The 27,144-nt window shown below is 42.5% G+C and overlaps 2 protein-coding genes across 4 annotated transcripts in view; both read left to right on the top strand.

Moving 5' to 3' along the window:
- gmps (guanine monophosphate synthase) overlaps window positions 1–3,214 on the top strand; it is a 10,555-nt gene extending 7,341 nt beyond the window's left edge. For all 3 annotated transcript variants that reach the window (XM_031861013.1, XM_031861014.1, XM_031861012.1), the window contains exons 13-16: window positions 142–257; window positions 370–500; window positions 919–1,091; window positions 1,252–3,214. In XM_031861013.1, the coding sequence (XP_031716873.1) occupies window positions 142–257; window positions 370–500; window positions 919–1,091; window positions 1,252–1,353 (522 nt within the window). In that variant the 3' untranslated portion in view covers window positions 1,354–3,214. The remainder of the gene's footprint in view (window positions 1–141; window positions 258–369; window positions 501–918; window positions 1,092–1,251) is intronic.
- A 74-nt stretch (window positions 3,215–3,288) lies between these two features.
- Window positions 3,289–10,411, top strand: vmn2r1 (vomeronasal 2, receptor 1). The gene is made up of 14 exons (XM_031861011.1): window positions 3,289–5,162; window positions 5,610–5,901; window positions 5,994–6,236; window positions 6,372–6,563; window positions 6,698–6,823; window positions 6,998–7,182; window positions 7,417–7,537; window positions 7,628–7,855; window positions 7,971–8,094; window positions 8,691–8,851; window positions 8,952–9,147; window positions 9,251–9,492; window positions 9,580–9,779; window positions 10,072–10,411. Exons 1-14 carry the CDS (start codon window positions 4,939–4,941, stop codon window positions 10,391–10,393), a joined length of 2,856 nt encoding a protein of 951 aa, XP_031716871.1. The 5' UTR covers window positions 3,289–4,938; the 3' UTR covers window positions 10,394–10,411.
- The last annotated feature ends 16,733 nt before the right edge of the window (window positions 10,412–27,144 follow it).

Raw genomic sequence — 27,144 nt, 5'->3', positions numbered from 1 at the left:
GTGTGTGTGTGTGTGTGTGTGTGTGTGTGTGTGTGTGTGTGTGTGTGGTAATCCAACATTTGTTGCAGTTGTATTGTCTTTGTTGCTCTGACTTTCTGATAAGCCTATAAATGACTGTAAAAATACATTCTTCTGTCTCAGGGGGATTGCCGGTCCTACAATTACGTGTGCGGCATCACAAGTAAAGAGTCGCCTCACTGGGAGTCTCTCATGTTCCTGGCCAGACTCATCCCTCGCATGTGCCATACTATCAATAGGTAACACACCCCGCTCTGCTCTTCGTCTCTCTCCCCACTTATATGCCTCATTACACACTCTTGTGTATTCTATGGACACTCATCCATTCATTCAGGTCTCTCCTTTTTCCAGAGTCGTGTATGTGTTCGGGTCTCACGTGAAAGAGCCGCCTACAGACATTACCCCGACCTTCCTGACCACAGGTGTTCTGAGCACTCTCAGACAGGCTGACTTCGTAGCTCACTCTATCCTCAGAGAGTCTGGTAAGTGTGTGTAGCCAAGTGATTTTAGACATTTTAATTTAGCCTTATGTCTTGTATTACAGACTACAATATAACAATGTAGTCTCTCTAGAGCCATTCTCTCCTTTTTACAAAGCCTGGTATTAATATGCTTCAAGAATAGTGTACCCGTCTGCATACTTGCATCCACATGAGGAATGTAACATTTCCCCAGAGGCAAACCACATACTGGTTGTTGTGAGTCTGTTCCTGACTGTGTCTGTGGTTTCACTCAGTAGTCCGGGGAGGATTTGAAGATCATTTTGTCCACATTTAATATCATATAAATGATCCATAAGAGTATGGTGTAAGCCTTTTTTGCTTCATTAACAGATGGACATGATTAAGTGACAAAAAGCATGTTGTTATAGCAGCAATGAGAACATTTTCTCTCTTGCAGGCTATTCCGGTAAGATCAGCCAGATGCCAATCATTTTGACCCCCCTGCACTTTGACCGCGACCCTCTGCAAAAACAGCCATCCTGCCGGCGCTCTGTGGTGGTCCGCACCTTCATCACCAGCGATTTCATGACCGGCATCCCTGCCACGCCAGGCAACCATATCCCGGAGGAGGTAAACCATGATTGAAGCTCTCAACTTAGTGTTGGCATTATCTCACCATCATGAATACTGAACCTATGTTAAGGGATTGAGCATCATCAGCCCCAGAATGATTTAAATACATTTTGTTCAATGTTATAGGAGTCATTTGTCGTGTTATCTGTTTCCGCAGGTGGTGCTGAAGATGGTAAATGAGATCAAGAAGATCCCGGGCATCTCCAGAGTCATGTATGATCTGACCTCCAAACCACCCGGCACCACAGAGTGGGAATAAAACACGACATGACGTCATACCGACAGGACACACACACTCGCACACAATGCACAAATACACTCAACCAATATCAGAGCGGGCTGGTGAATTCCTCCTTTTCTGTCCCCCCCCCCTCCCCCTCCTCCCTCCCTCCCTCCTCTTCAACATTCCCACGGAAGGCAGACCGTACTGTGACGGGCGCTACTACTCTGCTCTCCCCACCACTCCTCCCTGGTCTTAATATTTTTGGCGATAGGGATTGATTAATGTTGGTTATTGATAATATATTGTCACTTTTGGTCCATGTGCATCAATGTATTTCCTCTCTATGACTAAAAAGGTAAATTGCTGCTTCCGTTTCTTAAGGTCAACCATTAAAGGCCAGTGGTGAGAAGCTGTGAAAAGTTAAGAAAGTGGACTTTGATGGTGTGCCTCAGGTTGCATTATGGGATGAGCTAAACGTGAAAACAAGCAAACAGAAAGGTCACGAACTGAAGGAGAGTTGTTTTCTGCCTTTTTTGTCAGATGTTTTTGTTTCACAGCTGTGGGTCAGAATCTTCTCAACCTCAGACTATCCTCTCTATTTGTTCATTTTCAGTTTCTGCCTGTGTACTGTGCTATAAAGACGGTTGTCTGTTTTTAAGGTAAATACCCAACGGGCAACCTATGTGACCAATCAATAATTTTTCAGCTTTTTGTTTTGCCAAAAGTAGAATAAGCCGTGGTGATATATAACATTGTGGGCTCCTCTTGACGATCTTCTCCAGGCTACATGTTGTTGACGAGAGCTCTTGACTTGTTGCTGTGCCACAGGGAGGACAGCAGACAACCCAAGATTAGCTTCAGTGTGATGACTAGTGTGCAGGAAGCCAATATGATGGGCAGCTTTGTATGTACCTGTTCTGTTGTTTGCGTTCATTTCTTGATGTGACCCGACCTGGACTTTAATGTTTCCGGAAAAGGACGATATAACACTGTTTCTCTTCATGCTGCAATATGTATGCTTTTTATGAAGAATAAACACAAGAGGATTAACTAATAACAAAATTATAAGTACAGTATAGTTTATAACCACATTGTGTAAATTGCAATTGTGTTTATAGCATTATTTGGCTGCTCTTTTGTTGCGCAGGGGCACATTTTGTCTTTTTTTTTTTTTTTTTTTTTTTCTCACCCATAAAGAAAGCCTTGGTGTGGAACAATGCATCCAGTGGGAACGTCACCACATTCAAGTGCGTCACTGTGTAGAGTCAAAGTTCAGGTTGTCTGTTTCCATCTCTTAACTCAAGTTCACTGTGTCTCAAAAAGGCATCGACTGCTTAATTCATTTCCGTTGTCAGAACATTAATTACATCATAATCTCTAGTCTCGTCATTTAGTCCTCAGTGAATACAGTGCTCGGGTTTAACTGAGATTTTAAAAGTGTATTGTGCCCCCCCGATAGAGCCATTTCACTCGGACGCAGTGGTTGTCATGTCTTTGTGCCTCTCATTCTGTTCTCTCCGTAACCCGTAGTGGCAAACGTACTCCTAATGCGAAATGAATTGTTTTCCTAACTCGTCTTAACCGCCATTAGTATCCCTCTGTTCGGCCTTTTATACATGTGTATTTTCCGTTGCATATGTCACCATAGAAAACAACAGCTTGATAATATTGGACACACACTTTCTTAGTTGGATTTAATTGCAATATCGATAAGATTTGCAATTTTTTTTTTTTTTTTTTTTTTTTTTTTTTTGGTTTTGTTTTATAATTTCTGTTCAACAACGCTCATTCTCCTTTGTAACGTGCCTCAAACCAAGCCACTGCATGCAGTTTCAACTATGATGACATTTGTACAATGGAAAACTGAGCTTTAATAAAGATCTCCATGTTGAAACTTCTCACTTCTGTAATGAGCAACTTATCTCTACTGGTTTACACTTCACATTACTTTTTTTCTAATGATTTTCATCGTGATAGTTTGTCTTCCCACAGTTTGAGAGTATTGATTATTTGGAGTATATAACGTAAATAACAGCAAAATACAGAAGACTGAAGAAATCAAAAGCACTTTTAAGTAAATTAAAGCTTTCTAGTTAATGATTGATTCAAAGGAACTATTTTTAAATTATAGAACAATATCCAAATTTTGATATTGGAGAACTTGGTAAAGTAAGCATTGCAGAGATTCTTAAGTTTTCACATGTTATTAGACCTTTTCCTTATGTTGTCGCTATTTGATTTCCATTTTTACATTCCACTTGATTTATGATATTTTTTTTCTGGAGGGGTGGAGACTGGATGATCTAAATCCATAGAGGTGAAAGTAAATATAGTTTGTGTTAACCTCACTCCCCGCTGCTTTAACTATCCACACTTCATCATTTTGTCCCCCCCCCAATTGGGTTGAAATTATTCCACATGCTTCCGATGCGGCCTTGTGCATTATATGTACCAACTGTAAATCACAGCCAGAATACAGAAGTACAGTTTTCTTTAGGACTGGAAGCAACTTTATCTAACTTTATTAATGTAGAAGTAGTTATTCAAAAAGTAGAGTAAAATGGGAAAGTGGAAGACCCTTTTTCCATTTAATCATGTGCCTCTTTACAAATGTCCTCCTGGAAGAGGCCTTTAAAATAATTACATTTGCGGTTTTTGTGAATTACCACACGTAATTGATTTCTTGCAGCACACATCAGTATCGGTCAGATGTCTCTCACGTGCCTGAGAGAGATCACAAGGGTACAATCACACACACACACACACACACACACACACACACACACACACCCTGTAGGTCATCTTTGATCATCAGCAACTACATGAAAATATCCTCCTGTTGGATTCCTGCTTTCTGTGCTTCAACTTCCCTTTCAATCAAATCCATGTAAACAGCCATATTGTTGAGAGAAGTTTAGACTAGCTTATTTGTGTGCTGTTACCCAGCAGAGGTCCCTCTGTGTGCCAGGGTTCAGGTGTGTGTTTCTCCCTGCTGACTGAGAGACAAGAGCAGACAAGTTCAGTCATCCATCAACACACAATCAGACCCACACTCAGGGGACAACCCATGGTTTTGGAACAGTAGCCATGCTGTTAAGTTGCGTAAAGACTCTAAGTTACCACATGCGGCTGCCAATTAACATGTGGCCTGTGGCAGTTTATCCTCCACAGCTGACCCGAGTGCAGACTGATAAACTGATTTGTCTTAACAGGATGGAAGAAAGAGGAAACAAAGAGAAATGAAATTATGGGATGTTTTTTTTTTTAGTTTATTTGAAGTTTAAGTGTGTGTTTGTGCACGTTTTGTGGTCCAGGGTCCAGTTTGTGCGAATGGAGGGAGAAAAAACAGAGTAAAACTTTTTTTAACCAAACATCATTTTATACACCGTTAATGAGATCATCATTCTTTAATAATTACTAAAATCATCTAAAATGAACTAAGTCCTTCTTGTCTATGTTTCAATGAAGATTAATATGTCCTCATCCAGTGCCCTCCTCCTCACTTTTGTTCTCAGGTTTCCCCGTGCAGCACATCTCCCCTGAGAGCAGACAAGACACCTGTCACACTTTTCTGTCTGCCGCAGCGAGAGCTCTCTTGACTCCTTTCTGCGCCCGCATAGCATGGAAATCGGTCGCTTGTTGCTTGGATTATGTGCCTTTTTGTACTTGTACAGATCATTTTCAGCAGAGTCCACATGCAAGCTGAAGGCCAAGTTCAACCTGAGCGGCTACAAGGATATAGAGAAGAAGAAAGTTGTCGTTGGGGGGATGTTTCCTGTTCACCAGCGTATCGCTTCCAGTGATCGCAACACGTCAAGGGTGCCGGTCTCCTCGGGGTGTGAGGGGTGAGTTGAGGTTCTCATTTGTCTTTGTATTGGCCTTTTGCTTAAGTTGTTGTTAGAATATATTACACTAATCTTAGATAATCTCAAAAGCCTAATTAAGTGACAGTATTTTATAATTTAGCCCCTAAATGAGAAAAAGATTTACTAGAGTATATGTTTCAACCTCACAGTTTGCTTCTGAGAACTCTTAACCTGAGGATTTTACTATAGAAATCAAGAAAGAGCTGGGCAGCACCTCTGGGGAACAATTAGCCTCAGTAGCCCATATTATCATGGAGACAGGCCTTTACACTCTAGTACTATGCAACAATAATCAGAGAGCCTGCAAACTGTCCTCTTGTGGCTAATTTAGGTAATAACTTTCAAAGGACTAAAATAGTCCGTGCATATCTCCCAGTCATGAAGTTTTGTGTACCGTTATCTCATCTCTCTCCCATCGTCCTCCAGGTTTAACTTCCGTACCTTCCGCTGGACCCAGACCATGCTGTTTGCCATCAACGAAATTAACGAGAATCAGGACCTGCTGCCCAACACCGACCTGGGCTACGTCATCTACGACTCCTGCTTCACCATCTCCAAGGCGGTGGAGGGCACCCTCACCTACCTGACGGGCCAAGACGAGGCCGTGCCCAACTACCGCTGCGGGACTGGGGCTCCTCTGGCTGCTCTGGTGGGCGCTGGGGGCTCCGATCTGTCCATTGCCACGGCGAGGATACTTGGGCTTTATCACTTCCCACAGGTAGGTCAATGGGGAGTTAGATGAAGACAAGGAAGATGAACAAATATAAAGAAAAAGTGCAATGTTCGTGTCCTCTCCTCTGTCGTCCTTAGGTCAGCTATTCTTCCACTTGCTCCGCCCTGGAAAGTAAGTTCCAGTTCCCCACCTTCCTCAGGACCATTCCCAATGACAAGCACCAGTCCACAGCTATCGCCCAGCTGGTGCTGCACTTCGGCTGGACTTGGGTGGGCACCATAGCTGCCAATGATGATTACGGCAAGTATGGCATCAAAGCCTTCAAGGAGCAGGTTGAGGAAGCTGGTGTCTGCATCTCCTTCTCTGAGATCTTGCCCAAGGTAACACCTCTTCAGTCAATATTTCACTGTCCCTCCTTTAGTTCTGATCACACACTGTCATGCCGGTCTTCTCGAGGGATGTATTGCAGTTTATTCCTGTTGAAAAATGAATATATTCTTTTTTTTAAACTTCAGGTGAGTTCACAAGAGGACATCCAGCGTATTGCTAAAACCATAGTTGAGGCCACGTCCAAGATCATTGTGGTCTTCTCGTCAGACGTGGACCTTAGTCCTCTGATCCTCGAGCTGCTCCGGCACAACGTGACCAACCGCACCTGGATCGCCAGCGAGGCCTGGGTCACCTCCGCTCTCATCAACCAGCCTGAGGTGAGTGCTCAGTCCAGTGATGACTGAGGGTCAAAGCTCATTGATTGATTGACTGAACAGACATGAAGCAGATGCTCCACAGGCTCTGAATCACAGTTTGAACTGAAGTTGACAATGTGCTTGTTTTTACCCAGGTGAACTCGGTGCTCGGTGGTACTCTGGGCTTTGGGGTAAAAAGGGCTGACATCCCGGGGCTTCGACGCCATCTACTGGATTTGGACCCCTATTCTAACCAGCTCACAGAGGAATTCTGGGAGATCGTGCGTTTATTAAGCTCTCTAATTGCACAGACTGTCACAATATCTGTCTCCACCCATCTATTAACCACATGCAAAATCTCATTGAGACAAAATGACGACGAACATTCAGTGGCAACTCTAAAAGTCATACACAAATCTAGAAAAAGTTTGTGACCTTGTTTTTTTGTCTTGTAGTTGTTTAACTGCACATTGGACTATGGCAAAGCAGTGTGGCAGGCCAAACAGAGGGCCAAGGAGGTCAACGGCATGCTGTCCAGGGCAGTGAGGGGGGTTCCTGACGGGCTGTGTACGGGCGGCGAGTCTCTGGCACAGCTCAGTAACACCTACTCTGATGTTTCCCAGTTACGAATCACTTACAGGTCAGTTCTCACTGCCCATATTGCTGCTACAAGTATGAATTATTTTTACCTTCATGCTACTGGAATCGCCTCTACAACACCTATTGTCTCCACCATTAAAGGGTCAGTACACCCAAATTACAAAAAGTAACACCAGGCCATAGAGATTTTGAGATAGAGACACTGATGTGCCATGAAGGCGTGATTGATAATGGTGGTGACGATGATGATGATGATGAAGATATCTCCCCACAGTGTGTACAAAGCTGTGTACGCTGTGGCCCACGCCTTGCACAACCTGGAGCACTGTGAAGACGGACAGGGGCCATTCATCGGGAAAAGCTGTGCTGACATCACCAACTTTGAGCCATGGCAGGTAAGCCTGTGTGTGTGTGTGTGTGTGAGTACAACTGTTTTTACGTGCACGTGTTTCACTCAGACGTGGCTCCATCGTTCTCTCCCTCAGCTGATGTACTACCTGAAGAACGTACGCTTCAAAGTGCCGCACACGGACGAAGAGATCTACTTTGAGGGCGGAGACGTGGAAGGCAGCTACGACATCATTAACTGGCAGGTCAACAGTCACGGGAAGATATCCTACGTCACTGTGGGAAGCTACAATGGCTCAGCAGCTCCAGAGGACAGGATGACCATCACGAATGACTCCATTGTGTGGAACAATGAAATGTTGGAGGTCAGCAGCATGTTGATCAAGACGGAGTTTAACTCTTCTAGATTAGGATTAGTGTCACATGCATGTGTGGCTCTATAAATCGGTGTGTGTGTGTGTGTATGTGTGTGTTTTTTAGCCTCCTCGGTCAGTGTGCAGTGAGAACTGCCAGCCGGGCACCAGGAAGGGAATCCGACAGGGAGAGCCAGTGTGCTGCTTTGACTGTATCCCGTGTGCTGATGGAGAGATCAGCAACTCAACTAGTCAGTATACAGCTTCTAAACTGTACCTTATCGACATGACGGTGTCTTCCTGAAAAGTCTGAATTTTTACTGAAATATAAACCTGAGTGAATAAAGTTACTTTTATTTAAATTTTTGCAAAGACATTCAAGATTGATGTTAGAAGAAAACACATCTGTTTTTACTTAATTTAATAGCCTGAAAATACTTAACTTAATCTGTCTGAAATACAATGCTATTGGGGCAAATATAAAATAATCACAAAGTAAATGTGATAATGACATCTTATAAAACTTGCTATAATAAAAATGTATTATTCAAAATATGCAAATTACCAAGGTGAGGAAGCTGCGTTAATTTCGCCTCACAAAGATTTAATATGCTGCAAAACTAAGCATGGCGTCTACAAAACCCATCGGAATCCCCTTCGACATATAATACACTACCAAAATGTCTATTATTTTACATTTTATATTCATTGACACTTCACACTGAAATGGTTCTGGATCCGGAATCTCTTCTGTCATGTTTTAGAGGCCACTTGTATCTGCTGGGCCTCTTGTTCTTAATTTCCGGGTCGTTTCCAGACTAAGTCGGAGTTCCTCCCTCTCTGACAGATGCTCGTGCATGTATCCTGTGCAGTTATGACGAGTGGTCCAATGAAGCTCATGACAGCTGTGTACCAAAAATCATTGAGTTCCTAGCCTTTGGAGAGCCGCTGGGGATCACTCTCATCGTCATCTCGGCCTTCGGAGCGCTAGTCACCATTGGTGTCGGGGTGAGACAAACCTCCCAGTGAAGCCAACAGATCCCTTGTTGCACAGAATAAGGAGCCAAAAAACCCCAAATGGTGTGATTCACTGTTCTTCTTTTTCCAGGTGGTGTTTGTTGCGCACATTGGCACCCCTCTGGTGAAAGCCAACGATGCTCTGTTGAGTTTCTCGCTGCTCTTCTCGCTGGTGGTGACCTTCCTCTGCTCCATCGTCTTCCTTGGAGAGCCTCAGCACTGGAGCTGCATGACCAGTCAAGTATCCCTGGCTCTGGGCTTTGCTCTCTGCCTTTCCTCTATCATGGGTGAGTCCACTGCTTTGTTTTTTTTTTTACTGCACTGTTATGTGTGTATGTATATGAGTATATGCACGCAGTCTGTCTATCTACTGACTGCTCTGTAATTCAGGTAAGACAGCAGTGCTGATGCTGAGAGCTCAGGCTCTGAAAGCGGCCCGGATCAGAGCCAAAGCAGCTGCCAAAGCTGCAAAGTTGGCTGCAGCTGAAGCAGCAGCCAACGGTGGCAGTCCTGATGTCATCTTCACCAACACCTTTATAAACAGTGACTCCAATGCCTGTGCTAACCCTGAAATTGACAGTCTCACCTGTGCCCACCAGAGGGCGATAGCTGCTGTGGCAACTTTAATACAGGTAGATACAATAAATACAGGAAGAAAGGATGTGAAGCATCTTTACTCTGACCTGATCCTGTATTATATCTGACATCCTTCTACCCAGGCTATAGCGTGCACAGTGTGGCTCATCATCCTCCCTCCACACCCCTTTGAAAACACCTCTGCCCAGAATATAAAGATCATTCTGGAGTGTGACGAAGGCTCTGTGGTCTTCATCTGTTGTATCTTCGCCTATGACATCCTGCTGGCTCTGCTGGCCTTGATCTTTGCTTTCATAGCCCGCAAACTGGAGGACCACTTCAGGTAGGAAACACACAAGGTTTCAGCAGTAAACAGAGTTGCATTGTAGTTGATGTTTGACATTGTATTGTAACGTAACATGTTAAAAGGGATGATTTCTTTCTGTTTTCCTCATCTTCTTCTCGCACAAACACACAAAAGTGCCGGTATTAATCTGTGAGAAATCAAAACATGTGTGCTATATAACTTTTCTAATTCAATTTCCACATGTTCCTCTTTCTCTTGTTCAGACATTTTGGTGTAAAGAACATTTCTCTTGACCCTAAAGCAACATGTTTCTTCCTCTGCCTTCCAGTGAGGCGAAGTGTGTGACCTTCGGCATGCTCGTCTTCTTCATCGTGTGGATCTCCTTTGTCCCAGCGTACCTCAGCACACGCGGCAAGTTCATGGTTGCCGTCCAGATTTTTGCCATCTTGGCTTCCAGCTTCGGCCTGCTGAGCTGCATCTTCTTGCCTAAGTGTTACATTCTTTTGGTCAAACCTGAGCGCAACAGAGAGGAGATGATGATGCCCCGCGCAAAACCACGCGATGGGACCTCAACCGGGACCTCGGCTTCATTCGTAACAACTGCTACTGAGGTCAATGCGACGATTGCATCCACTGCTATTGATGATTAGTGGAGCTGCACTAAGAACTAAACAGAGCCACAATACCGACATCGTGAAATAGTTCATTGGCTCATTAGGCAACTGGTCCAGCTGATTAGGGTCCCTAGTCTTGTTATTCACATATATTTTACAATCATCATGTTTTTACTATGATGTCTTTGAGTCATGCTAAAATATACTTTAACAAGTTCAGACTCTTACTATCAAATTGCTGTTGTTTCAGTTTTGTTTTTGTGTAGCATAATTGCAATAAAGGCAACGTTTTACCTCAGATATTGTACTGTTGTAATAATACATTTTTTACATTTTAAAGTCAACATTTTACCTTGTGATTTCCTGTGTTTTGATATCTTCATGTTTCATATTGCAAGTCCAAGTGCAGCATATCGATACATAGAAAATCGAACTGTATCTATTTTCAATTTGTGTAAAACATCACACACACAAGTTGGGTTTTTCCTTCTATACAGTTTAAGGAACACTGTGCTCTTAAATTAGCCTGCGTTGATTCTAGACAACTTCAATGATTCATTTCGAGACGTTCTCGAACACTTCCTACTCCTGAAGGACTTTGAGGCTTAGTTTATCTTCCTCGGCCTCCATGTGATTGATCAAGAACAAAGTGAGTGTGACACAATCCAAATGAGCCAAAGAGCTAATGTCATTTGTTTCCATTCCAAGTAACCGTGCAGTCAACTTCACAGACGTGTACTGTGTTAACTAAAAGAGAGGAATTGATCAATTTTTAATCGCTGGAGAGAGAAACTCTCAGGAGATGCAGAGAGGAGCCTCGCTAATCATCAACACGCGGTGGTCTTGTGATTAATCATTGTAGTGTGTGTGGGCAGGTGCAGTGTTAGTCACTCAAAATGATTAATATAGTTTAGTGTGTGTGTGTGTGTATGGTTTTGTTGTATGTATGTGTATTAAAGCTTTATTTCAAGGCTGAAATAGAATTAGTGCGTCTACAACATATAATAATATTAATAATAATAATAACTTCATAGCACCGTTAACAGAAAGTTTAACAACAAAGATAAGAGTTAAACCCGGATAAAACACTACAATAGATGAAACAAAAACAATCGATACGATAAAAAAAAACTACTAAATAAATAAAATAAAATAAAATCATTTAGTAAAATCAACAAATACAAATAAAACAGTAAAGCGATGACATCACATAAAAGCCAGTCTATAAAAATGTACATACACCAGCAGAGGGAGATGCTAACTGATGCTGATGCTGCTACAGTGAGTCTAACCATAGATCAGTAATAAGATCAGGGACAAACAAAACGAAAGATGAACAAAGTGTCTCTGTGAGGTGTTTGGCAACCCCAAGCCTACAGAGCAGCTTTATGCTCCTTGGCATCATTTTTTTTAAACTTTTATTTTTTCAGGGAAGTCAAACTTAAACTCCACTGGAGGGATGAACGCCGTTCTTCCTACGGATATTCCCTCATTTGGTATAATGATACTGGGCGTGGAGAGGGCTGTGTAACATGTCACTCCAAAATCTCCCACAGGAGTTCAGCTGGGTTGAGGTCTTTTGGCCGTGAAGGTGATAAAACATTATTCACAATATTATACAGACTGTACCATCCATGCCGGATTAGCCAATCAGGTGAGAGCCACACACTCATAAGTAGGCTAATGGGCCGCAGGTGTTGACACTGCAGGCTGCCCTTATGCTCAGACCGTGGTGGTTTGTGTGTGCACTCGGCTTAGACTGTTGCTCTGTACATGTGGCTCTGGTAAGAAGCCAAACCTGTGCTTTTAAAAAAAATCATTAATGATGTTTCATCACTATTTTGGTGTTTTTGTTGTTTAGGTAGTGGAGGGGTGCAAGCACCTTGATGTGTTGTACTGTTTAATCATTGTGATAGAGTGGGTTTGCCTTTTATTGTAGGTTAAAAAGCCGAAAAGAGATGACTGCCTGCCAGCTGGTGCAGAGGTATGTAATGTCTTTCGGGCATCTGATCAGAATGCCAGACGCCTCCCGCCAGAGGTTTTCCAAGCACGCCCAACTGGTAGGAGGCCACAAGGTAGAACCAAAACACACTGGAGAGATTGTATTTTATCTTGCCTGGCCTGGGAAGACCTTGGGGTTCTCCAGGAAGAGCTGGAAATGCTTTGAGCCCGTGATGAATCACTACGTCTGTGTTTGTGTGGATTCTTTGGTGATTTCGTCTGATCCATGGTGATAAATTCTCTGCTCTCAAGACCAATTAAAAAAAGTTCAGATGGGTATTAAAAAAAGCTCATTGTCCTTGGCGGTGCAGGAACAAACTGTCGGTAAACCTACTGTGTTTTTGCTGTCTGTGAAATATCTGCTCTCCAAATGCCATTTGTTTCCTGATCTTCTCAAAAACTGACATGTTGCAGAGATTAAGAATTTACCTGACTACAGTGATTCCAATGGAGATCATTTCTGTTGTCTTAAACATTCATTCACTATCTGGCTCTCAGACTAATTATACACCCACTCGGTATCTGTAACTCCTTCAATCCCACACTGTCTTTTTTTTTTTAAAACCTTTTGATCTGGGAGAAGAATACGCTGCACCGGTTCTTGCAACTATTGATGATTTTAAGGTCAGAATGACATTCATTGTGCAGTCCTAACGTACCAGCGTACTAACTCATCACTAGTTAACAAAATGGATGTCATCTTTAAAGCTCATTATCTCAGAGTTAAAGGCAGATAGAACCTCGTCCATATAAATACATGCAGCATATTGTTAAAATAATGCATAGTGCAAACCGCAGAAGGTGTACAACTGCACTCCCAGTAGTAATTAGACTAATTAAACAGCATCTAACATATTCAGAGAAAGAGTTGGGTGTACCACGCAGGCCTGTGAGTGTGTGTGTCTGTGTGTGTGCGCCCGTGTATCAGTTTGCGTCTGGGTAGGCGTTCAGGATAAACTACTTGAATGACAGATTTTGTCCATGCTAGGATTTCTCTCCTAGTGACGAAGACATTGCAGAAAAGCCAGATTGGGTTCACTTTGTGTGACGAATGTCCATGATTGACAACAATCAGGTCATCCAGACAAAGTGCTGTGAGCAGGCGTGTGTGCGTCATCTTAAATGTGCCATATGTCTTTTATCAAAAGGAGCCCACAGTCAGTACACTATAACCTAATAGAAATCAACCCCTAATACTGGAAAGGGTTTAAGCTCTGAGGCATTGATGATCATATATATATATATATATATATATATATATATATATCTCTCAAGGTATTTATTGTAGTGTCCAGTGAGCTATCAGGGTCTCATTACCCGCCTGAATAATTAAGGCCTGACACTCTATCGCTGATCTGTTCACTTAACCTCTGAGGACACCAACCTCTGTGTCTCTGCTTAAACATCAAGATGATCCTCAGACCAGCCATTGAATGGACGAGTACAAACACGTTAGTTAAAACTAATTACATCAGTTGGGGTTGCATGGTATCTAAAAACCCCTTGTCAATGACTAGCACATCAACTTCGTTGTATTTCCCCACCGTGTTGAAGCCAGTCATGGATGCTATCAGAGTTTTAGCGGCGCTAGCAGCTCATGTTCTTTTTTTGGATTTGGGAAAGTTTACACTCCAGAAACCCCGGCCAACTTGGATAGAGTTACCTTAGCTAAACATGCAGCTTTAGCCCTCAGTCTGTTAAGTATAATATCATGAATATATCCATCAAGTACATGATTTAAGAACCAGTGTGTAGGATTTAGCGGGATCTATTAGCAGGAATGGAATATACCGGTAGGATTCAACTATGTTTTGAGCGCCGGGCTTTGAAGCACATTTTAGACAGTGGCCAAGCGGGGGAATTACAATTTCCGGGGTCCTTCACATGATGCCATGGGGCCCAAAAATACTTTTTTCCCCATAGACTTACATTTGGAAAGAGACGTCTGTAACTCAGCAGATAATTCTTTTGAGGTCTCCGACATGCTCGGAAAGGGAGGGGTGAGCGAAAGGGTATTCAGTTTGCATATTGCAAACTCGCTGCTAGATATGATTGAATCCTACACACCTTTTAAAGATTGTTGCCTTGAAGCGAGTCAGCTGGACATTATTTTTCATGTTAGCTGACAGGTGTCACAACTAAGGGTTTAATTTTGTTTGCATGGATGCTCTTATTGTAAGAATTCAGTGAGTGAGCTTCAACAAATTATACCTGACTCTTCTGTCATCTTTGCAGTATGTGATCAGCTCACATTAAATTCAAACAATTGTTCAAACATTTTGATTAAAATTAAAGTAGAGTTCTCCCTGATGCTCCCCAAACAAAGCTTGCTCTCATCCTTTGGTTTGGACATGTCAGCCAGCACTTTGCTCAGCCAGCTTTCATGATAAATGAACTCCACACAGGATCCAAATTCTCTCACTGCCTCTCTCCTTCCATCTTTAGACTAACTTTGAACTTCTCTGTGTACTGTGCTAAACTTGTGTTGAGTCAGGTGGTAAAGGGCCACATCGGCCCCTTGCTCTCCTGCAGTACCTGACATGAATTAGCATCTCATCAGCATGCAATCCCCCTCCACCACACAAACGATGATTGAATGCCTGCATCTCCTGGGTCCTTCCACTCCCCTTCAGTAAATATACTCTCTCCTCTTCGCAGTGCTGCTTTGTGCCCCCCCCCCCCCCCTCTCTGGTGCATTCAGGCAAAAAATCAAGTTTGTTCGTGTGTGTGGTCAGAAAAAGTTCGGAGGAAGATTCCAAAATCTGCTTGAAAGTTGTCAGGAGGGATTCAAGAAAGGCTCCCTGTTAGTGTGTACTTGAACTTTGAACTTCCAGCAGATCAAACACACACAAATGGAAACAGTGAATCACAAAGCCTCTCTATGACTTTACATATAAATATGCATGAAAGCTTGGCTGCAGTGCTGTTCTATTCATGCTTTCCTCCGAGATTAAACATGTAATAGTCGGATATCAATTTTGTTGTTTTGGCAAAGTCTGAAATACTACAAGTATTTAACATAGTGTGCATCTGTGCTTGCATATTTTGTAGCCAAATGTGTGTGTTTCCACATTGTTATGTCTGGCAAAGATGTAAATTTGTGTTTCTCTGTCTGGTGTCTTATGACACAAGGAATGGTGTTAAGACTCCAAGACTCTGAAATGGTCCTGCAGGAGTATAAATATAGAGTTGTCACTGATACCAACCCTCGAGATAAAAAACAATGAGCCTCATGCAGGAAGCGATATACAAACAAATTTCCTCTTATTTTTGTTTGTATCCATAATTTGTTCTTATTTTGTTCGTACCCATTGATTAATGGGATTCATCACTGTTTTCTTATTTTTTTGCTCTTCTCTCAGAGACCACGCTTACCAAAATAAGAAAAAAAAAAACAACTTGTTTCACAGTCAACCAAATTGTTGGTCCAATGCAAAAATATTTTTTAAATTTGAGGGGAAAAAACGCATGAATATCATAAACCTCTTACTTGTATAGCGTTTAGGAGGCATGTCCTATGCTCATTTTAAACAATCTGCCGCACGCCTCGAATTTATAATCAGTGGGATTCATCATTCAGCTCATCTGGGTCAGAGCAGGATGGTTAAGAATTTAAGTTTGGTGCAGCTGGAGTTTCCTTTTTTTCTTAATTTAAGAGAATTTATTTTCTTATTTTTTCTTAAATGTTGTGCAGGGTGTGTGCGTGTATGCATTGCCGACACCCTGGCATGTTTGGCTCCCTTATTTTAGACCAGGGCCGGTGGTGACGAGACAAGGAAACCAGGATCCTGTTTCAGGCTGGAGGAGGCTATAAGAGAGAGAGCACAGTGCACGGACAGAGAGAGAGAGAGAACTCAGGATAAACAGATAGGAACTTGAAAACAAAAGGAAATGTAGAGAACGGCTGTGACAGTCAAACAAAAGAAGCTTTCCTGAATGCTGCAACACTCTGAGCTGGAGTGATCAGTCCAAAAGAAGGACTTGGAACCCTGCAGCTCCACCTCTTCCCCTTGCCCTCTGAACTCTGCCCTTGAGGGGAAGGGGCACCCTCTGGGGCCATGCTAGCCGCCCGGGGTGTCGGCGGGGGGCACCAGCCGCACTACCCGCACCGCAAACACTCGGTGGCCTCTCTCAGCGGGGCGAAAGCCCAACGCAGCCAGGATGCCAAGCGCGGTTCCACATCCGGGAAGCAGGGGGCCCAGCACAGACACAAGGCGGCGCTGATCAGAGAGATTGAGACCAGCTGCTACCTAAAAATGTCTGGACTGGGCAAAGAGGACACAGTCGCGCACAAGACTGGCATGCCCTACAGGTCAGTTAAGCGCTGTGAGTGTGGGAGAGTGTGTGTGTGTGTGTGTGTGAGAGAGAGAGATTAAATAGTGCCCATGCAGCCACACTTGACACAGTGCAAACAGATAGAAGTCCTAATGTTTTGTACAGAGCTGCTTGTTGATGCACAAAATAATTTGGCTCCATGGACAAATTAATCTCAGCAGTGCACACACACACACACACACACACACACTAAAAAAAAAAAAGTATTGAAGGCTTTTTGCTCAGTGAAAACACATGGTGTGGGCATGTACGCTGTATTTTTGGCCTGGACCATCAGTTGACAAGTGGTCCCCTGTCCTATCATTTCATTTGTGAGCATAATGTGTCACACTGGTCACAAAGACCTCCGGCCTAGAGTCGTGCCACCTGATCTGGCCGTAATGCTAATAGCCAGCATCTGTCTTGCCGCATTAGGCCGTGTTGACATCCTCTAACACCATGGTGACAAAACATATGGAGGCTGGTAGGGAGTGTTTTTATTCTTGTCTGTGTGACTGACAGACAGAGGGCACCAATGGCGCTGGTTAGCGGGCCGTGACGTGCGCGACCGTTTCCACTTTTGGAAGTTAGAATATAAGCGCAGCAAGTGGCGGTGATCTTGTGTTCCCATCTCCTCCCTTTCTCTGTCTCCTCTCTTTTTTCTCACACATGGATATTTTTAGTATTGGGTTACCCCTCCAGTTCCTTTGCCATTACTCTACTTTCCTTTCTTGCTGCTAAATGCCTAATCCGTCTGTGCCCCATTCTAATCATTAAAAGCCTAAAGCTCCACATTCACGGGTCTATCGTCCAGCCTTTCTCCCTCCCTCTTATCTCCTCTCCTCTCTTTTCCCTCTGTCTTTATTCTACAGGCTCCCTGCTGGTTTGGGCTCTGTTCACTCTCTAATTTAGAAAAGCAGAGACGAGGATGATTAAGAGTCAAGAGCGGCGTCAAAATGTTGAGGTCTCCTAAATATTTATGGATCCATTTATTTTGTAGAGCAACAAACCAATGTCACAATTCAAATGGATTTCTATAATCCATTTAGTCATGAACATTATTAGTTGGCTGAATCAGCTGTAAACTGGAGGAACTTCAATCGGCCTCAATTAACTTTTGTCCATGTAAGATTTCTGGCAGCTTTTATGTACTGTGTGATCTCTTTTTTTAAACCTCGTTTCAGATGTAGAATACAATGTAAATGTCAAAGATAATTTATATTGGACATTAAGGGTTATCTTTAAAAGTGATTGGCTATTTACTTTATTAAATAAAATGTTTGCTTTGTTAATAGTTACTCATCAGGAGATATAAGGTACAGGTGTTACATTAGCTATTTACAAACAAGCTTGGCTTTTACTGATATGTCTCTTATACAAGTGTTGTTAAAATGTAGAATATTTAACAATGATTGCACCCTTTTCCTAACCTTTTACAAGTGATTTTGGTTGCCATAGCATACCTTAACGTACTTAACCATGGATTTGTAGGATCAACCAATTGGTTTCCTAGCGTACCAGCCAACTAGCAGCTAATCGGCTAGTTTGGTTGACTGGCTTGTTGGGGCAACAGTAAATCCCTCCGCATTTAGCTACAGTAGCTAATCCACGGGAGTAATTCATGTGTTTGTTTTTGTCTGGACTCAAAGACAAAGTGTTTGAAATAATTTACAGTGTTATTTGGAAAATTTAAGAAACTCATGCTTGCAGGCAAGTTAGCGTGACCCAATGTCAAAACGGCCACAATTCTGTAAAGAAGACCCAGTTTGATAAAAACCAGGTAATACTTTAAAATATAGCAATCGCTGCATGGCACTGTAGTGTTGACAGATGGAAATTTTAAAGTCAGTATTGTTTCAATCACTTCATGCTACTTTCCACCTCTCAAGCACTTTCAAAGATGGAATGTACTTATTATGCCTTATAGGCCTGTTAACTGAGGAAAAATGCGACTCACCACATGGTCCCCATTGTCAAATCAAAACCCACGTCAAATACTTCGTCAGATTGTCTTTTGGGATGTGGCTTCTCATGTTTTTTTTTTTTTTAAGAGTTGACTTGGCGACATGTTAGCAGTTGCTGCACATTTCACATGGTCTTTATTTAAGGCTCATAAAGATATGATGACAGCCTCTCGTGGCTCTATTGACAGGTGCATGTGGAGTGTGTGAGTGTGACTAATAGGTATGTTTCCGAAGTGATGAGCTCATTGGAAGATCCAATAAAAAGGGACAACGCTGTGTAAATGACTAGAAGATTAGCACGACCGTCACACACTTGGATACACACACACAGATAGGCTGTACTCACACACACATGGACAAAAACACATTTAACAATTGATCCCTTCTGGAGAATCGATACTGATCATTAGTGTCTGATCACTAGGACGCCATGATTATAACGGGGAGTTGGTCTTCTGCTTGAAGTAACGGTTGTCTGTGACCTAGAAAAGACACGAGCATGAGATGAAACCCTCCAAAAGTCCCCTTCATATGAACGACCAACTCGTGCCTCTCTCACACACACACACACACACACACACACACATGCTGTCTGCCAGCTCTCCTCTTTGAACCCCTGATGCGGATGCCAAACAGCATATGATGGCTGGATATCCTCTCTCTCTCTCTCTCGTTTGAATCAAAACAATTGCTACGATTTTTAGCTCTCCAGTGATTCTGCATAAAAAATAGCCTTTCCCCCCCTTCAAATATGCATTTTGTCCTCTTACAAATGAATTTAATGCTAATGTGCTTTTAATAGAGACAAGAGTATTGAAACTATTCCTTTTCTTAGTTGTCTTTATGCATGTGTAGACAATTTAACACATGTATTCTACCTTACTAGATCAAGGTAACTGTATTTACTGAATTGTATCTTTAGATGGTGTTTGGTATTGTTTGTATGGCATCATGTGCACACATACACTCTAATGTTTGTGCTTTCCTGGGATCACACGGTTTACAGTATTGTACACGTTTTTATTTTACTCTACTGGGAACAGAAATCCTCTTATGTTTGGTTCAGAAATCGTATAGAATGAAATAAAATAATACTTTGAGCATGCAGCAACTATCTAAAAAACAACTTCATGTTGCAATCAATTCTGAAAGTTGCCGACAAGCCAGAATTCTTGCCTTTTTGTGTACACACCAACAAATATTGACTTCCATGTGTGTTTTTCTCTTCTTCTTAATCACCACTTTATGGCAACATTTAAAGCATGTTCCCCCTACAACAGAAAGCACAGAAGGCAACTTGTTTGGTTAAAACGACAATGGGCAGCCAACCGTGTCGCTGCTCTTCTCTAACCAGGTGTTGGATATTTCCTCCCATCCTTGGCACCGGAGACAAAAGGTGTGGTAACACAATACTTGTGGAGAACAAAAACACATGTTCCAGTAGAGCTTGATGAATGAAGTGCGGGGCTGCTGCCAAGATTAGTGGTTTGATTCACACAACAGAGACATTAGCACAGAGCATTATAATAGTATCCTCACTCATTCTACTGTAGCCACACTAAATACAGTTGAATAGTGTTTTATCTCGTTGGTTCATCTTTTGAAACCTTTCAGATGATTAAAAGAACAATGCGATAAAAAGAGGAGCCCTGGGACAGCTGCAATGTTAATTATGCAACGCTGCACATGTTGACTTGTCCATATATTTTATACAGTCAATGTAATATAATGTTACCTTCCTTTGCTCTCACCCTTCAGCTTAAAGCCGGTCTAGATTTTCAATGATTGTAACAATGGGATTTATTGGAGAATGTAGGCCAGCACACTGGTGTTAAACAGGAGCAGCACAGTCCCTGAGGCTTAGAGACTCATCACTGGCATAATTATTGCTGCTATAGAGTCAGATGGCATAGAGAGAGCTTTCTCATTCAAGTAAACCACACAGAGATGTTGTTCAATGCACTGCAGATTGCTTGCGAGAGGTTACAACGTGAACACAAACTTCAGTCACTTAATGTTTTTTTTAATTCATCCACAGAAAAAGGTGCACAGCGTTGTGCTGCGGTATGCTGCTCTACTTGTTGTGTTTCTATCATGCTGTGCTGCTGATGGATAATTATCAAACATATGCGATTATTGTAAAGGGATTCACTCACTAGAAGGAGTGCATGTGGGGGTGGTGGGGGGAAAAATAAAAGAGAAAGATGGCTAATTAGTCTCAGGGAGCATGAAGCCGATGGAAAAAATTCAGCATGAAACGGTAAACAGAAGTGAGATAAGTATAAAAAGAAGAAAGGAAAGTGTAAAAGGCAAACAAGCAGTTTGTTACTCATAATGCAGGATTCCCATACTGACTGCCATAAACCCCCAACTGGACCCCCCCCAAACTGACCTCTCTCTCCCTCCCTCCACCCTCACCCTCTCGTTTTGGTATTATTGTCAGTGACTCAACTGCCCACAAGCTGAGCGGCTCAAAGGAGATTGTGACTGTTCTCAACGCCAGAGGCCAAAATTAAAGAGGAAAAATAACAGACAAAAAAAAAACAAAGCGAGAGAGAGAGAAACGCGACACTACTGTAAAATGAAAAGTGAATTTAGTGATAATAGAGTTTACTGTATATGTATGTGCATACCAGTATGTAGGCTCCATGTGTATGGATGTGTATGCTTCTAGCGACTATAAATACTCGGTAAACACACTCTGCCTGTTGCATAAGCTCAGCTGATATTTCTGCTGCCAGGCAGGATCAGTTTTTCCACCCATCCTACTGGACAATGGACACAGCTGCCCCTCTGCCTCAGCTTCCCTCCCTAATTCTGTGTGTTCGGTTGTGTGTGTGTGTGTGCATGAACCCGGCTGCCTTTGCACTGATACAATCAATTCCTGCCACAGGTTCAGTATGGGAGTCTGGTAGTGGTCAGTGGTCTGGTAGTGGTCAGAAACTAGAAACTAGGATTGTACACAAAAACAATAAAACTAAAAGCCGTACAGTGACACTCACCAGAGCCTGCTGGTCTGCTGTCAAAGGACAGCCAAACAAAGGACAGCCAAGCAGTCGGTACCTGGTACCCGTAGCAGAGAAAAGAGCTTCTTGATCCTGACAAACAAAAGTCAAACTTAGAGAATAGATTTATGTTACAATTAAGAGCCTCAACAGCACATTCACAACTGGCTCCATGTGTCATTAATTCATTTTATGTGCTTCGTTTGTGTGTGCATGTGCAACACAAAAAAAAAAAAAAAAGTTCTTGTCCATTTACACGAATCATTAGATTTCAATTTTGTGACTATTTCTCTAACTGCCTTGAGGCTGGGCTGGCATGTGTATGATGGACCAACCTATGTTTGGATATTTTGGCCAAGTAGAAATTGCGAATATATTTGTTGAATACCTATGAATGTGTGTATGTATGTAGTTTGTAGAAAGAGTGACGGTGTGTGTCTAAACTCAAATTTCCTGATATGGGAGAATGGCATTCCTTATGATTCCCACAATCCACTGAAGGACCAGACGTGATGTCACTGAACACTCCCTTGAGGAGGCCAGAGGTGAGAGATTATGTGTGTGTGTGTGTGTGGTGAGAGAAAGAGAGAGAGAGAAAAAACACACCCGAATAAAGAGGCTTCCTTATTTTATTTTGTGGTTCACTTCATTACCAAAACACTGCTTACAGACTGTGTACAATTGTGCATAACTCGCTGTCAGCTTGTGTAAGAGTGTGTGTTTACTTTAGGTGTTTGTTATGGGCCAAACTCCAGAGTACACTTTGTTTAGAGAGAGAAAGGGGAGAAAGTGCAGGCAGGGCAAAGAATGACAGACAAAAGGAAATATCAAAAGGGTATTGAGGATGTAAAAGTGAGTAAAACATACACACATATACATGTGTGTATTTATGCCGGATAAAAAAGAGATGGAAGGAAAAGGAAAGCAGGAAAGAGAGACAAAAGGAAATCAGGAGTTAGTGAAAGGGCTTGTGACAGAGGGAATACTCTGAGACAAAGGAGGGATGATGGGGAAAGTGAGAGAGGATAAGAGGGAGTTGGAGAGAAAAATGCTAAAAGAAGGGAGGGAGAGAAACGGAGAGAGAAACAGTGAGGGAGGGAGAGGGAGAGAGGGAGAGGGAGAGGGAGGGAAAAAATGTCCCAGATTCCCATGCCATTTAATAGGGAGCAAAACCAAACTGAGCTTATAATGTAGACTGGCTGAGCAAGGGGCAAAGTGACAGCATGTGTGTGTTGTGGGATAGAGTGGGCAGAGGAGAGAGAGTGGGATATCTGTGTCTCTATATCTGCATGTGTGTGTGTGCACAGAGAACATATGTGGCACAGCAAAGGAGGAGCACATGAAAAGAAAAAGCCTGTTTTCCTGTGTGGACGTGCAGCCTGCAGACAGATTGGACTCGAGTTTAACTATGGACTCTTGAATACCTTTTTTCTCTTTTCAAATTATGTTATTCCAAGTTGGATTTTCCTACATTTCGTCTTCTTCTTCTTTTCCTTTTCTTGGAGCTTTATCGAGAAGAACACTTCACTTTCCTTTGAGCTTTAATCACACACTCACATGAGTCCTCTGCTCCATATAGCGCTGCGTGGGCGAAGCGGCCTACCTGGATTACTCTGAGCGTACATGTTTGTGGGACAGAATCACAGAAGACCGGAGAGACTGAAAGAAAAGGTTAAAGTGAAGAAGAAGAAGGCAGGAAGATGTACCTGTACAAAGCAACGTGCCCAGACATCCCCAACCCGAAGCAGAGGGGGTCCAGGAGTCAGGCCCAAGGCCCTGGTCAGGGGAGGCTCGCCAGGCAGACGTCCGTGGGGACGGGGCCGCGACCCTACGCTCCTCTGATGTTGTGGGCGCCAAACAAATCCAAAAGTGTGGTGCAGCTCAAACAGCTGGAGGAGTTTCTCAACTTCCACTCGTTGTCGCTGCACGACACGGTCAAGAGCCAGACGGGCATGATCTATAGGTAACCTCACTTGTGTATCTTTGTGTGTGTGTGTGTGTGTGTGTGAGGATGTTTGTAGGACTCCCCTGGAGGACTCCAAGGCAGACGCCTGGGCAAGAAGACGGATGGATGTTGTCTCTGTCCACTGCTGTCTTGAGAATAACTGAGCTGTTTACGTTTTTTAGAGTGTGTTAATTTTAGAGTCTTCCCCCTCGTTGATATTATTTGACATTACTTCATCATCTTTGGTTCTAGAATCGACTTTCTATATGTTACAGGTGAGGGACTTGTTGCTGCGGATAGTTGGATGGTGGTTGGTTGTGGGGCTTGTAGTCATTTGGCAACTGTTTGATTGAAAATACTTTGTATGATGTCATGTCTGTTTACGGATTGAGGGATACGAGATAAAAAAAGAAGTTTGCACACCACATAATAATAATAATGACTCTAAATGGAGATCTGACATTCGGGAAAAGCCGGAAAAAAGTTTATCTAGTAAAACCTGCACGTTCATACACATACTGTATCTTTGTTTCCAACAGTTATAAGGTCACCCGTGTTATATCATGCAATGCCCACTGCATCACGGGGACTAACGATCTGAATGTGAAACGCAACAGTTGGCTGATCGCTCTCTGAGGGCACATTTATCTCGGTATGTTGTTGCATGAGTAAGTGAGAGAATACTGTAACTCTCATCTAAGTCATCACTCTATGGCCCTAGACAAAGTCATTCTTAAAATAAACAACCAGAGAGGCAAATGGGATTTACCAATTTTTCCACTTTACCACAATGCCAATCAGAAAATGTCCAAATTAGGCTTCACAGTGTTGATAAGAAACAAGGTGTCCAGACCGCTGGCTATTTCCATGAACGATATTTTTGAACATGTCATTCCCCAAGTGCTGTCATTACTGATTCTGTGGCTATACTGCAAACATATTTGACCATATTACAATCAGTGTAATAATAACATGACCAAAACTGATGCAGTGTGATGGCAGTCTGTGTCTCTGTTGGGTCAGTGGGAGCTCATATGGCCTTGTGCTGTCAGAATTTCACCTTGGGACGTTGGCATATGCGTGTTCATGGGCCTGTTGGTGTGTGTGTGTTGGAATGTTTGTTCACTGCCATGGTATCCTGATAAAACAGCAGGCTGGGGACTTCCTTTTCCAGGTCAGTGTGTAATAGCGGTCAAGACCTGCGCTGGGCTCTCCTTCCACACACACACACACACACACACACTCTGGCACAAACAGGAGAGAAAATCTGTTTTAGTTTAGGGAAGTATTATTTATCTAGCCTAGGACTCCTGAAATAGCTAAAAAACACTCTACACTACAACCATGACTTTGTCCAAACAGAAACAGACAATTACAAAATATGATTGTGATTGGTTTACTGAAATACAAACAGGCCGGAGAATTTTAAAAGGCGCAGCCAACAAAAACGCCCGAACTTTTTCTTTCTGTTTTAATTCAATTTAGTGCTTTGCAAAGACAGACGTGCAAGAGCGCATGCACTTCACACTCTCATGCACAGTTTCTATTTTTGCAAACCCGTGATTCATTCAAACATGATACAAAGAGCACAGATGGGAAGAGGAAGAAGAGACAAACTACAAGTAGAGATGAGTCTGAGCTTCACAGCGTGCCCTCTCGTGCCCTACACTTTATTATTCATGAGTGTGTGTGTCTGTGTTTGGGGTGTGGGTGTGTGTTTTCGGTTGTGAAGGAGCTTCTGAGTGTGTATTAGTGTGTTTGTTCTCATGTGTGCATGCTCGCTTCATCGCCAACGTGCAACTTGACCATGTCGGCCGTGGTGACAACTTACTGTGTTCAATTCAGCATTCAACCTTTCCCCGGGGCTACCATGGTGAATGTTAACGCAAGTGATCTAATCAGCTCCAGACACTGTTGCTATGTGACAATGTAAATGAAACGTGTTAGAAAGGCAGACATCAGACACTTTGCTCCAGAAAGAGTTCATTATAAAAAGCTTTAAGCTTTAGAAACTGACTTTGACAGCCAGCCAGTGCACATGTCGGTCCTGAATGCCTCACCACTGCATATTTCCCGTCGCCTCTCTCATTCTCCTTCTTGGCTTTATTTGCGTTCGTCTAGTCTTTTTGCACTGCATCAAAGAGGGTTCAGCTTGTGATTTAAGGCCTCCACCATCTGCCATTTTGTGTTATCACTTCAATGTGAGTAATTCTTCCTGGAGATGATGAAGTTTTTATTGCTTTTTTTACATTTGTAAAATGCTGCGTTATGCCATTGTGATGCAGAAATACTTGCTGGTTTACAGTTTCTGCAGTTTTTGTGATATTATGATGCCATGTTTTCATTTGGGTAGCTAAAAGAATATTAAAAAAATAACTGTTTTCTGTAAATAAATAATAAAGCAGAGTACATCCCCTTTTAACCTAAATGGAAAATGCACTCTGCTGATTTTTGATCACACTGACCGAAATTAAAGCAGTAATCATTTCAATCAGCATAGTGATGGAATAGATTAATCAAAAGCCCATGATATTATTGGATACGGAGCAGGGAATGCTGGGTAAAGGAGTGACAGTGAGGGGGGCGTTTAGACCTCAGGGGGCGGAAGGTCACATTATGAAGCATATGCCATGTGTTCATGAGTGTACCAGTGTGTGTGCGTGCGTGCGTGTGTGTACAGACAGTCTGGATGTTTGACAGTCCATCTGATTAAATGAGCTCTGTCCGCTGATCGACTGTGTGACAGAGTTACAATGTCCCCACAGTTGTTTCGCTCCTCCTCTGTCACTCACTTTGTTTCTTTGTGCCTCTGTTCTTTACGCTTTTCTTATTTTTCAGTTGATTCATCATTCAGTTTGTTTGTCCTTCAATCACTTTTATGAGAGCTAGTTTAAAAATAAATGTATGTAAAATCTCATTAATGGGCGAAATGAGTGCAATACAAATGATCCCTCTATAGTTTCACAGTTTTTAACTATTATTCTGGTACGTTATGAGTGAGGCAAATCTGCAGAATAATCAGGAGACTACTTTTTCATCTCTACTTTCTATACCTGATACATATTCTGAACTGTTCTTTCACAAGAACACTACGTTTATCACACACTGCAGTGACAAATATCCCTTTTGCAGCGGTGGACTTCATACATTTTTCATAGATGGGAAGAAAAATGCAAATCTGTTTAAACTGATCTGCTCCTTTTTTAAAAATCTACGGGCTATAAAGAAATAGCACCAAAGGTGCTCTAAAACACTGTTGAAAGCATGCATTATTATTTGCTCTAGATCTTATTATGCATGATGCATTAACACTGTAATTCAAATTAACTAGCACTTTATGTAAAATGGATGTAAAGATACTAAACCACATATACTGTAGTTCAGGAGTTGCAGTTGTTTGCTGAATAGACTCGCCATCTAATTTTGTGATTGATTCTGTCCGAGTGAAGCTTTGCTCTGTGGAACAGTTTCTGACCTGAAATTGAACAGTGTTTGAACCCCAAATTAGAGGAAGCTGCAGTAAATGTTTATTGACCGCAGCCAGTCACCAGCCTGTCC

Source organism: Anarrhichthys ocellatus, unplaced genomic scaffold, assembly GCF_004355925.1.
Source record: "Anarrhichthys ocellatus isolate YVR2014 unplaced genomic scaffold, GSC_Weel_1.0 scaffold24, whole genome shotgun sequence".
Lineage (NCBI taxonomy): Eukaryota > Metazoa > Chordata > Actinopteri > Perciformes > Anarhichadidae > Anarrhichthys > Anarrhichthys ocellatus.
Note: the sequence above shows the minus strand (reverse complement) of the source record. Positions and strands in the feature narration are given on the sequence as shown.